At 40.4% G+C, this 12,799-nt stretch overlaps 1 protein-coding gene and 1 long non-coding RNA gene across 4 annotated transcripts; one reads left to right on the forward strand and one right to left on the reverse strand.

Annotated features, from left to right (window-relative positions):
* Positions 1 to 59: 59 nt before the first annotated feature.
* On the reverse strand, positions 60 to 12,199 carry Rhogap15b (RhoGAP_ARAP and RA_ARAPs domain-containing protein RhoGAP15B). Of its 3 annotated transcripts, none has more exons than XM_083032918.1 (13): positions 11,865 to 12,199; positions 8,282 to 9,071; positions 7,006 to 8,093; positions 6,502 to 6,660; positions 5,243 to 5,432; positions 3,864 to 3,996; positions 2,797 to 3,036; positions 2,383 to 2,595; positions 1,774 to 2,195; positions 1,310 to 1,549; positions 813 to 1,015; positions 690 to 731; positions 60 to 572 (listed from the first exon to the last, which is right to left on the reverse strand). In XM_083032918.1, the coding sequence occupies exons 2-13, from the start codon at positions 8,987 to 8,989 to the stop codon at positions 434 to 436; spliced, it is 3,777 nt and encodes a 1,258-aa protein (XP_082889044.1). In that variant the 5' UTR covers positions 8,990 to 9,071; positions 11,865 to 12,199; the 3' UTR covers positions 60 to 433. The 3 variants fall into 3 exon arrangements, with proteins under 3 accessions (XP_082889044.1, XP_082889046.1, XP_082889047.1); XM_083032920.1 differs by having other exon boundaries at positions 11,191 to 12,199; XM_083032921.1 differs by lacking the exon at positions 11,865 to 12,199 and having other exon boundaries at positions 8,282 to 9,098.
* On the forward strand, positions 1,348 to 10,841 carry LOC145933338 (uncharacterized). Its single transcript, XR_014424841.1, has 3 exons — positions 1,348 to 1,488; positions 1,635 to 2,160; positions 9,771 to 10,841. It is a non-coding gene; the product is annotated as an uncharacterized LOC145933338 (long non-coding RNA).
* Positions 12,200 to 12,799: the final 600 nt, after the last annotated feature.

Genomic DNA, 12,799 nt, shown 5'->3' on the forward strand with positions numbered 1-12,799 from the left:
TAACAAAAATAATGTTTTTTTTTTGCAAGTTTACATAAAATATTGTAAAAAGATAAATATATTGTACATATATCGAAAATTTAATTTTGTCTAAAAATATCATTACATAATTGGTTATATATTACGCGATAAAATTAACATATTTTTCATTAGAGTTACAGCTGTTACAGTAATGACAAACTTTCACAGTATCATTCACGAAGATGAAGTTTCTCACACACGCTAATCGATTCGTAAAAGAATATATCAATTTATAATCGCTTTTTAGAGATCAAACTTTTAGGATACCGTATATTAAGCCAGTTCTTTTTACTGGAATATATTTATGTTACACTTATTTATATTTATTCAAAGTCTTTAGCGCGATTTATTAGAAAGTATCACTTATCACACTTTGGAGGCCACCCAAGTGACTCATAGCGGTCTTAATCGATTATGGATCCATGAGGTTCACCGCGGAAGCTCGGAGATTCAATTGATACTCCCCGAAGAGCATGGCCGCCAACCATCTGTACTGTTCGTCCTTGGATGTTCCTGCTAAGGTATTCCCGAAATACGGGCTATCCTTACATCTGAAAGATATAATTGAATGTCTATCACGTTCTATCGAGAATACTATATGAAAATATGTATATCTTCCATCAAGTTATAATGAATAATTAATTCATTGTTATTTATTAAATTCTTACCTCGTAGGTTTCTTGTTTTTCGCGATGAACGTGACGGACCAGCTGTGACAAAAAAACATCCTGATATATATTTTTCGAGAATAGCGTCGTCACACAATTATTATGTAATTTCATATTTTTTACCCCATCTGTGGATTGCGTTTAGGTTCGTGTCCCAAGTACCAAACGATATCCTCTATCTTCCACTCGTGAAGCTTCACGGAGCACACCTTGTCTTTGTAACAGCAGAGCTTCGCCTGGCTGAATTCGAAGAGATAGTTCTTCAAATTCTTCGTCTTGGTATCCGCGAACTTAAGTTCTCCGGAGATTGTCATAGGCGGTTTCACCTATATACACACATACAGAGAAAAGATGAAGACGCATGATTAATGTCAATTAAACCGTATCCTGTTTTCGCAGCGCGTGCGAAACACATTTTTCCGCTTTTGAAATCACGCAATTTGATCCGTATAAAATAACTTGTTTTGTGCCTTGAACTCACGCAAAGTTATTATATATTATTTAGGTCATGTGAATCGCTGAACAGTATATTTACGTACGTATCATGTTTGCGAATGTTAAATTTCATTCTGAGTTTTATGTGAATTTTTTATCCGTTTCTTTTTCTATGTCATACACACCAGAGGCACGATGTCTTTGTACAGTCGGTCCTTCTTGAGGATGAGGATATTATCCTTCCTATCGTCCGGATCCCAGTATCCCCATCTCGCCGCCACCTCCAGAATACGTTCGTTGTGATGCAACGGCCGTTCCAGCGCACCCGACAGCGTGTATTCTTCTAGACACAACTCGTGAGCCGGTGAGTTGGTTTTCTCGGCGAGTTCCCGACATACGTCAAACGCAGTCTTTTGAGGTCCGATCTAATTAAATCGATTAATTAATTAGAAACACAAACGAAAACTTATAATATATAGTTCAATTTAAATCATCAGTATGAATTTTCAGATTGTCGATAGAGACATCCTCTCCTATTCACCCAACAAAGATTGCAAGAAATCGGAGAATGAGAAACTGTCGATTTATTGGCTAAGAATAAATCGGGAAGTTGGAGGACAGATTGTGAATATCGAGAAGAGATCCTTACAGTGACATTCACGCACTCCCCGTCCGGCGACAGAATGTATATCCAGATCTTGAGATCTCCCGAAGGCGCGCCTCGCGGTCCGTTATTGGATACGTGATGCTTCTCCAAGACCTCCAGCATTTTTGCCTCCTTGGCCAGATCGGCCGACGACAGTTGATAGAGTTTCGGGTACAACTTGATGAGATCGCCGACGACCTTGGTCTCCGCGCGGTTCCACTCTTCGGCGCTGTTTTCGCCGGCGTGCATCAAAGTCGGGCCCCAAACAGCCGACAGATTCTCGGCGGTCATCAGGTTCCTGGCGCTCTGCTGACTGAGACCGTGGAGGTGCGCCAGGATCCGACGAAGCGTCGCCGACGTCACGGGATTGAGCGTAGACAGTAACTTCCGGTAAGTCGCTACCCTATTTTCTTCGCTGGTCGAGTCTGAAATAAATGCGTTAACTTTATCTACGCGTATGATGACTAATGAATCATATGCTTGTAATTATGTCGAATGAGAAAAATACTAATAGTAATTTTTTCACAAACATTAATAATAATTTTTTGGAAATGAAAACACTGTCAATTGATATGTCGGAGATTTTCATAGCAAAAAAATCTCGTTTATTACCGGCGGTGAGGCAGAGTCGATCGTGTATTTTGGCTGGGAACAATGGGTCCGGTAAGTCTCGTAGGAATCTTCTAAGAACTGTGGCTACGTCGTGTTCCGTATACGAATTTCGCGTGATTTGCGTGGCCCATGCATCTCTTCTGAAAGCTTCCAACAGTTTCACTACGGCACTACTCGATCCACTGCGACGATAAATGCCTTCCGACATCATGCCTGGAGGAATAAAGAGGTGTCTTGTGTGAAACATGTTCGATTGAATTATAATAATATAAGAATTATAATAATATATAACGTCGTTCAGTAACGCAATCAGAATTCTCTGAAGATGGGACGCGTTCTCAAATACATTCGCAATTCCGCCGAGTTATTATTCTATCATTCGAAATAATTACAAGCGGATGATTCATTAATCACCATGCGCGTAGATAAAGTTGACGCATTTGTCCAAGATGATGGGCACATTGTCTTGCGTGATCTGCTGCTGATCTAAGGCAGGACCGCAGTTGGTGGCCGCCTGATAGAGCGCGTGTCGCCAAGCGGTGGCCTCGTGGGGCCCCGGAATGGTGATGTGCAGGGCACCGCTACCCCCGGCATCCACAACTACGACCGGAACCATCCCGCATCCGGCGATCGGTCCCTCCTGTTCCCGCAACACTGCAACGTCATAAATCGATTAATATTTACGGCGATTCGTAAACGTAATAATTATTACGTAAATAATTATCTCCTCTGTAATTAATTATATCCTCTGTTCATTGAAAATGCTAATACGAAAAAAGGCTCTCGAATTACATAACTTATTCGGAATTTATCTCAAATCACATACTTTATAATTGCATATTTTCTATCATATATATATACATATTTTTGTACTTTTTATATTTTATAATTATGCCTTAAAATGCTTTCTAGGTAAAGCATAGAAGAATTAATGAAATTATAATTTTGACGATTTAAGCTGCTTCGATCCTTCCTTGAGATTAATGATCCTTGAACGCAGTATGATATATTATTAATAACATTTGTCTAAATTAGGTCATACAGTATGACTAAAAGATGATTCTGTAATTTTTTTAATCAAGCAACTTGTATTACATTGAATCACTGATAAAGAGCGACAATCGAACTCGTTTATCATCGGAATTAGGGTGTTTCAATCTTTCGCGTCTCAATCGCGGAATTAATTGGGTCGCAATAATTTTCAATGACTGTGAGATTGATTTCAAGGCAAGTCTCTGATATTAATTATAGACTGAATAAATGCCGATAAGATAGATGCAATAAAAATACTCTAAGATTTAACAACATGACAACGTTTATTAGAGTAAAATTAATTTTTATCTTCGACATATATATATATATATATATATATATATATATATATGTAGTAATCAAGATTATCCATCTTTGTTACGCCAATATTTATGTTGGTAGTTTAATTTTGTTTCTTTTTCTTAAGCTTTTTTTTAACTGCATCTTACCGATACAACGCGCTTTTCGCAAGTCCACCTGTTCAAAATTCACAGCGAAAGCGGGCTCCAAAGATTTCGTGTAAATCAAGGTCCTTTGTTGTAGAAGAACCCAAGCTGGGAACCATGTACCCGTTACGCCTTCCTGAAAAAATATGAAAAGAAATTAGGTATTGTAATCGTCGCGAGGGAGAGAGGAAGGGGGGAAAGAAAGAGAGAGAATGTTTGATATTTTTTATTTTTATCAATGCGACGAAAAGAATTTGAGAGCGATTACCATATGTATACGAAATATTCACAACGTTTGTGAAATTTTAGAAGAGGAATTTGCGTGTCAGCGTATGAGGTTTTACTGCTTTCGCAAACATCAACAGTTAGCAACAGATTTAGAATCTGTGAGAAATTAAGTCTAAGTAATGTGTGGAATCTTAAAATTACAAACACTTCTGCGCGAAAATGGCTCTATCTTTAATTATTCCTTAGTTATTATTTATAATTATCGTTGTAAGAAGAACGTTGTTATTGGCAAAGTTACATTACAAATAAAATAAGATTTTAACATACCTTAAGAGACGATTAAGGTAGGCTTGTAAAGTTATTATAATTGATTAATATAAATATACTATAATATAAATATAACAAATTAGCTATAGTATATAATACATATCATACACACTCACAATTATGGTGACGATCAATTATAATATAAAATTTGTTATGTATACTATTTTTTATTTTTACTTCTAATTTTTGTTCTCTCTTTTTTTATATTTCTCAGTGATTCAATGTAATACAAATTGATCGATTAAAAAAATTACAGAATCCTCTTTTAGTCATACTGTGACTTAATTTAAACAAATGTTATTTGTTCAATGTCATACTGCGTTCAAGGATCATTAATTTCAAGGAAGGATCGAAGCAGCTTAAATCGTTAAAATTATAATTTCATTAATTCTTTCATTCTTTATATAGAAAAAGAGCATCTCTCGAATTAATTTAACAATTTGAATTAAATGGAAAATGAAAAAAACAAGAAACAAATCTTTTATAAAAATGCTTTTATTTTTCATCGCGAAATTTATTTAGTATTTTGACCAATGATTAATATAAGTCTTCATGTTTTAACAATAGTTAATTTTAATTATTAATTTCAATATATTTACTGAGCTTGAAGATGATTAAAATAAGTAATTAAAACGCGTTTCCGCATACTATTATCGGTCATCAAAATGCAACATATGTGATTTTTATCTGCCTCTTCTTTTCCAAATTTTTATGATTTTTCTTCATTTTGATTAACAATCGAGAGCTAACAAAAGTATTGTTCAATGAATCTGATTCAGTGACACCTTTTACACCGCTTGTATTTTTTCACATACATACATACATACCTTTAAGTAAGCCCAGCCCGCTCTGGTGAGTTCGGCGGTGTACCTCGTGGGGAAGACCGGCGTGGTGGCCTCGAGGATCCTCTGCGCCCAGATCCGTCTCTCGGCGATACCCTTCGCGTAGAATACGTGCACGCTCGGTCTGCCCGCGCCGCTAATCGCCACGCAATGCACCGTCTCGCCGTCCACGGTTCTGCGCACATTTCGTAATTATCTTCACTCGCGAGCGAAATAATGACGAGCCAGCCATGATCGCGCGTACGATGGGAATCAAAGGGTATAACGATACAATAAAGATATGCGCAGTGCTAAAATCAAGAGACAGGATCTTGTTTGGTGCCAAGATACGTGCAGGGCGAGGGTTTAGCTGGTAAAAATTCCCCTGGTCCTTCCTCGAGGGTCGGAGAGACCTATGCAAAGTTTCCCCCCTCGTTATAAAAGAAAAGCTAACATAACAAGACGTGTTTATACGCGAACCGCTTAATTGAGAGTATCTTAGATCTGGACTTGGAATGGGGCCCCTAATAGGCTTAATCGATAGACATACAAGATAGACGCGTCGATATATAGCGAAGACTGCGCATTTGTGAAGATCATGGATTTATATCGCAAATATTATATATTTTTTACGTGACACGTGTTATTGCAATTGACGGTCTTCTTAGAAAAAGTTGAATGGAGAAGAGCTGTACCGCGATAATACTGCGTTTCAGGAGAATCGCAATAATTTATCACTCGATAGCGCGAGCTACACAAGATCGGAACGTTACGCTCGAGAAAAACTTCTCTCTCGTGAGATCCTTTTCTTCACGTTTAACAAAGAGGACCTTGAGACCTCTCTCGTAGAGAGTGACGCCTGCGAGGGGAACGTGCACGTCTGGCCGGTTGGTTTTAACACTTGGTCTCGGCCTGTTGTAAATGTATGCCGAGCGCGAGAATGAGTCATACATTATATTATTCGAACGTAATGAGCTATCTGAATCTCCGAATCGAGATTGGTATCTATACATATAACATTCGTAATCGGGAGAAAGCGTGGAATATATATCTCCAGGTTATTCCCGCAGAATAAACAGACACACTTTCGACGGAATCGCGGATAACATATAATTTCGGATGTGATAAGTCGCGGAAGCTATATAACTTTTTCTCGGTTTCTTCTGTCAAAGAAGCGCGTGGAGAAAGTTTCATCATCGCCGAGCACATATCGCACGCTATTGTGCATATCGTGTGTTTATAAAATAAAATAACGCATCACTCACTTGACATCCTGAAGCAGATGAATACTGTGCACTGTCTCCAGTTCCACGACCTCTTTCAGCGTAGACATGCTCTTGTCAGTATAAAACGATAATTTCCGATCGAGCAACACTGCAGCTCTCGGCACGAGGTCCTTGGCCCTCTCGATGCCCATTCCCGGCCTCCGCAGGAAATGACGATATTTTTAATTAACACTCCGATTATAACGCAGTCGCTTGATTTAAACCGACTGCTGTTGTTCGATTATTATCAAGATTAAGTTAGAAAATTACTCGCAACCGAAAATCATATTATCAGAAAATCATCATCTTCTTATAAATATTGATCTAATATATCTTTTTCGATCACTTATAGAATGTTTTTCTCAATTTTTCTAAATTTGAAGTTGCAAAATGTTTTAAATTGAGTCTTGGATTTGTTTGGAAAAAAAAAATGTGGGAACAGAGAAAGAGAGAGAGAGAGAAGCTTGTTAAATATCTCTCGCATAAGTTTACGTTTCCCCTCACCTGTACACTAATCCTCTGTGTGTGACCGGATTGTGCGGAACATTGACCTTTGGCCTCTCCATTCGCAACGACCTCGAGCCGGACTCGCCGACGTGCTCGCGAGTTCTGGACAACAATTTACTGCCGCTCTTCACAAAACTAATCACGTTTGGCCTGATGGCATGCACGGTGGACTCCTGTCGCAGTTTTTTCAGCTTTTGTATCACACTCACTTTGCGATTCTCCTCGGCGATCCTCGGCGTGCCCGACAAAGGACTAGTGATACTCTCCTCGACGTTATTATTGGCAGGTGTCGTCATCGTCGTCGCAGCCGACTGAGGAGTCGAAGGACTGTCTGTAGAAGGGTTCCTTACGAAAGGTTTCCTGGGAGGAACCGCAGGCTGCTTTTTGGTCACCAAGTGCGCCAACTTTGGCAAGAGAGGCGGATTCTTACTCGACGCTTGGATCCTGTCGGGTTGTTCCGTGCCTTCCGGTACGTCGTACTCGTTCTTCGGAAGAGAATCGAATCTCTTGGGTGGCTCCGGAGGTGTCGAACTGATGCCGGGATGCGTCAAGTCCTCGTCCTCCTGCTCTTCTTCGGCGCTTTCGCGAAATTCGAGTGTGCTGTCGGCGCTGCCGGACGAATCGTTGGTTGCCAACAAAGTCTCCAGCAGCATCAGATCATTGTTCTCGTAGTTGCTGTAGACGTTCTCATCCTCGGATGTCCTCGCGAATGGATCGAACTCGAAGAGCAGAGACTTGCTGCTCTGCTGCCTGGTATCCGAGGAAATAATCGTCGGTTGCTGCTGGTAATCGACCTTGGGCGGTGACAGATTCTCGTAGAGAGAGTTCTGAATGGAAGCCTGACTCTCGTTGGACGCGCAAGAAGTTCGATCCAACGTCGTTATCTCTCTCTCGATGGACTTTTCCGAGTTTTCTTCTTCTACACTAGATATTCTGTCCACCTCATCGATATTGATGCCTGATGTAGTATCGTAGAAAGTCCAAGAATCCGATCTCGACAGTTTCTTGGCAGAGATTTCAGATCGGTCGAGCGACAGACTTACATTGACGTCGGACAAATTAAGGCTTTGGTCGGAATCGCTACCCTATTTTAAAGTGGAAGGATATAAGAGTGGAGAACAATCTTTTTTTAAAATTTAATTTGATTAAATGGAACAAATCCGATTTTCGTAAACGTTTCGAGTTTGATAGTTGAATATCCGAATACATAGTCATTTTGGAACGAGACAACAAAAATAAAGAATCGCGAGAAGAGATTTAAGGGCGATTTTACCTGATTTCGCGCGAAGCTGAGGAGATTGAACGACTCGGGGAAGTCCCGCTCGACTTTGTCGGACACCGTGGAGCTGAGAGTGTCGTATCGACCGCTACTTCCCGACGTGACGGACTGCAACTCGTCATAGATAGACTCGTCCGGAAGCGGAGGCGGCGGATAAACCGGTGGCGGCGGGCTGTGCCTGGCGGATAAATCTTCCTCGTTCTTGACACTCCTCAGATTGCCGCTCAGCGGACTGTAGAACGAGATGCTGCTGAAGATGTCGTCGGCCGGCATCGACACGCATCTGTCCTCCTCGACCGGATCCTTAAGCTTCTTCTGGACGTTGCCTTGGCCGACCACGTCGTCCTGATTCAAAGACGACAGCCGTCGCGTCAGCAGGTTCTTCACCGACCTCTCCAACCGAATGCTGGCGTTTCGCGTGCTGGAAATGACGGCGCGCCCCTTCACCGTCACTCTCTCCGAAATCTCGTCCTTCAACTGGCGCGAACTCGTGCCGAGATTGCGGAAGAACTCGTGATTGCCGCGAGTGCTTTCGCCGGTCGACCTCTGGTCGTCGCTCTTCTCGGATTGACCGGACTCGCTGGTCGGGCTGCTGGAACGCGCCATCGGCGAGGTGCTCGGCGCCAGGATCCTCCGGGGCGCCGGCACCGGCCTGCTCTCGGTCAGAATCGATCGCGGTTTCGGTATCGGTTTCACCTCCATCGCGACTTCTTCCAGTTAGGCCGGCAGTAATGTCGCTCCAGAAAGAGTGTTCTCGATATTCTTCGACGCTAACCCATTGATCCTGGAGACATACGGGAGTTCCTCTGATCTTTAGGCGGTTCGAATTAATATATATCAATTTTAAACCGATGTAAGCTTTAGAGCTAAAGGGATGATACAAGCAATCACCAGTTGACAAAGCAAGTTTTCTCTTTTTATTTAATTTTTTTTATTCAAAATTATAGTCATCTTCGTAAAAAAAAAGAGAAACGTTCAAATGAGAGAACTGGGTTTCCTCTGAGTACAGTTATTAATCGGATCTCCCATCTATTGTCCGCTTCCAGGATTAATCAAATTGTTTCTCCGCGTTGGACGCATGACGGAGCATACAAGCGACGCAAACAGAAAGGAAATTATGAATTGTCCCAGTGTGAGTCATCGTTCCGAAAGCCGATACCGACGCCCGTAGTTTCCGGCTTCTATTTCAACTGACCGGCGAGATAGTGTCGCGCATCCATCGTTCTAATATCTGCAATTTAATTTCACGTCGGACATCCAACATATTGTCGCGCCTATTCGATCTGTCACCTGCACTTTTCACGTTTTAAAAATGAAATCAGCCCGTACTCTATGTAGTGTTATGTAAAAATGAATTATGGATGCATGACGAGCAGCGGTTTTGAATAAATTATGTCTAAAATACAGAGTTCCGCGTGTGATCTCGTTACGTATATTATTCGCTTGTCTTGATTTTCTCTAATATTATGAATTTATTTCTTAGGAAAAAGAAGAGAGAGACGACGTATCTGGGACGCGCTTGTTCCAATGAAAACTATGAATCATGTTCGACGCATCTTCATCAGCTTCTTAAATTACTGAACTGCAGTGTATACGATAAGAATGGTACGTTATCATCTAAGCTTGAAACTTCCGTGCGATAAGAAGACATATTTCGAGTGGGCAGAGGTGCTAGAAGCGACGAGCTGTTGATTGAGGTAAAACAGAGGAGCTTTAATAACTATTTTGATAACTAATGATTTTCGAGATGTCGAAATGAAATATCGAGTGTGAATCAATAATTCTCTGAATGTAGAATAAAGATCATTTTAATTTAACGACCGATAATGCGCTACATATTATAGATATTATAACCATCATGATACAGTTTTAGATAGTAGATAATACGTTATGTAATTGGACATTTTTGTCATTTGAGTCAGACTCTATTTGAGACACATAGCTCGTTACGAAACACCTAGAAAGTATTGCAACCGATGTAATTAACGACAACGTCGTGCGGGCTTTACAATGGAGCTCGATAAACGAGTCGCAGACAATTATGGCACACACTAATTATTGTTATATGAGAAATACTTAAGTAGATTGTATCTATCCTCTCACATCTCGCAGATGAGGAAACGTTTTACCAAATATCAATATCATTAAATCATCATTAAGCTTAATATACCGCATATTACTATAAATTTGAACAATTTAGAGAATTTAATTGCGTTTAAAAAAAAATTGGTGAGCGACTTTAATATCGACGTCAAATCGGAGCAAGAATCGCGAATAATTTCTCTCAAGAAAAATGTAAACTTAATCAAATGACAATTATATCAATTCAATCCCTGTTGAGATGCTGTAATTCCATAAATTTTTTTTTTTTTTTAGAAATATTTATTTTGTGCAGGAGGTATCTTACATGAAAATCAAAATATACGAATTTATAATATATCGCTATTTAATATTAGCAATATTGAATCGATCAAGCCTATTATTATATTATAAATAAAATGAAAATAACGAATTTTCGGAGTAATGTCATTTTAACTCTTCTGTCAATGCATAATATTTCATCTTTTCGTCAATATATGGGTACCAACCGCATAATGGGCATCGAACATTCCGTTTCGTTATATTTTAGAAGGTTTCCGAATACAAAGGCCCTTTGTATTTTATTTTGAGCGGAGAGAACGGTTTCTACACATTTTTAACAATTAAAATTGCTTTGTGTAATATCCGAATACCTGTTTATTGACAGAAGAATTAAAATCGCCAATGATGGCAACGATTTATTTGTAGTAACGATTCTCTTCGGAATAACTCGCATAATTTCGGTCCCGAGAGGATGATACTTTTAGCCTCCGGGTAAAAATCCCGCTGTTCTCGTCCGTTAGTGACGCAGGTCAGAAACCTACCTGATGATTGTCGTCGTCACGGTACGTCTGTCCCTTCCTGTGACCAGTCTTCCTCTCTCGAACAACCGCTCCCGTTCCTCGCGGCTAACCATCGCGTTAATCGAGATTATAACATTTTATTTCGTTCTTTTTTTTTTTTCGAACGACTCGTGAAGCTATGCGGGTCAACGTCTGTCCCTCGATCATTCATCCACGTTTCGTCCGCGATTCATCACGTCTCCTCTTTTCACCAGCACGTGACTCATTATTATTCGCGCGCTCGCGTATCACGTACACAATTACACGAGTGTGTCTTCCTCAATTTCTTCCTAAATTCGCGCGCTGTGCAAAATTCCTGCACGTTTGCATAAATAAAAATTGACGGCCGTGTTATAAGTTTCTATGTATATAAAATCGTAAGAGAAGAACATCGAATCTTCCTCAAGAATAGAAACATCCGGCAATTGTAAGGTCAATGTACGCTATGTACTTTTTATTTTTTAGCGTCAAAATCGGAACGCAAACACGTAGAAGGAACAAAGCGAAGCGAGAGCCTAGTACGAGAGCTGGCCGAGAACGTTAATAAATTAAAGAGACACTCGGCGTGCGCGACAGAGCGAGCGGAGAAAGACGCGCGCGCTCGCACGCACAATACACACGCATATACACGCACACACACACACGCATATACCTACACGCACAATACAGCCGCGTCAACAGGCGACCCTAGATTTTACGGTCTGCGCGAGCGCAGTTCTCTCTCCTCCTTTCTCTTCTCGTGGAGGAGCGTTTTCGTATTTTTTCGGGGATGCCTCGAAATAAAACCCACACCCTTGATGACGTATCGCTGATGGTGATTTCTGTTTTTTTTCTCACGCGCACAAAACATCGCGCCGATATTGACGTCGCGGTTACATTTACGGGGATAAAGACGACGTGTTACTAACAAGATAAGATAAAAAGACCGGCCGAGAGAGCGAGCGGTGCGTCATTGTTCGACTCGACAGCGCAAGTCGTGCCTCTCTACTGACACGACTCCGTTCTCCGCTCGGCGGAGAGTCCGCTCTCTCGTCGCCCACACATATATCCATCCAGCTCTGCGTTGAAAGAGCGAGGGGGTGGGGAGGTAAGCGGGAGGCCAACGCCACCAATTGCAGCGGCTGCCGCTGCAACTGCACGTGGAATGTGTTGCTCGTTTGGAAAAACTAATCGCAAACTCTGTGTGATATACAGAAAATTAGTGAAAGTCCATTAATTGGAAGAAAGTACAATTACTTATACTCTATTAGTAGAATTTATTAAATAGCATTTTTTCATTTGAACTATCAATAAGACGTAGACTCAAGTTACAAATCGTGTAAGGTAAGCTAGTTTTTTTCTCTGGGTTATATATAGGTTACTTTTTAAATTTTTCTTAGAATTCGTGCAATTGCATTTTAATTAGCTGTGTATAATCCCGATTCATATTTCGCGATTAATTGTTTTATCAGAATAAATGTAAAATTTACGAAGATTCAATATATATTAGAATAATATTGCAAATCATTTCAACTGAAGCTCGATTAGAAATGAAGAATAGCATCTAACACAATCATCAATAATATGATAAGTAAATACATTCTTTAATTAA

The sequence above is a fragment of the Prenolepis imparis genome, unplaced genomic scaffold (genome assembly GCF_030444845.1).
Source record: "Prenolepis imparis isolate NDT839.2.m4 unplaced genomic scaffold, iyPreImpa1.0 SCAF_3, whole genome shotgun sequence".
Classification (NCBI taxonomy): Eukaryota; Metazoa; Arthropoda; class Insecta; order Hymenoptera; family Formicidae; genus Prenolepis; species Prenolepis imparis.

Bases quoted from the DNA above. Each gene is read 5' to 3' on its own strand.
- Rhogap15b (XM_083032918.1), bottom strand. From the start codon at position 8,989: ATGGAGGTGAAACCGATACCGAAACCGCGATCGATTCTGACCGAGAGC. The intron at 5,433-6,501 runs GTGAGTGATGCG...AAATGTGCGCAG, and splicing joins CATCTGCTTCAGGATGTCAA to AACCGTGGACGGCGAGACGG. The intron at 732-812 runs GTAAAAAATATG...TTTTTGTCACAG, and splicing joins AAACGCAATCCACAGATGGG to CTGGTCCGTCACGTTCATCG.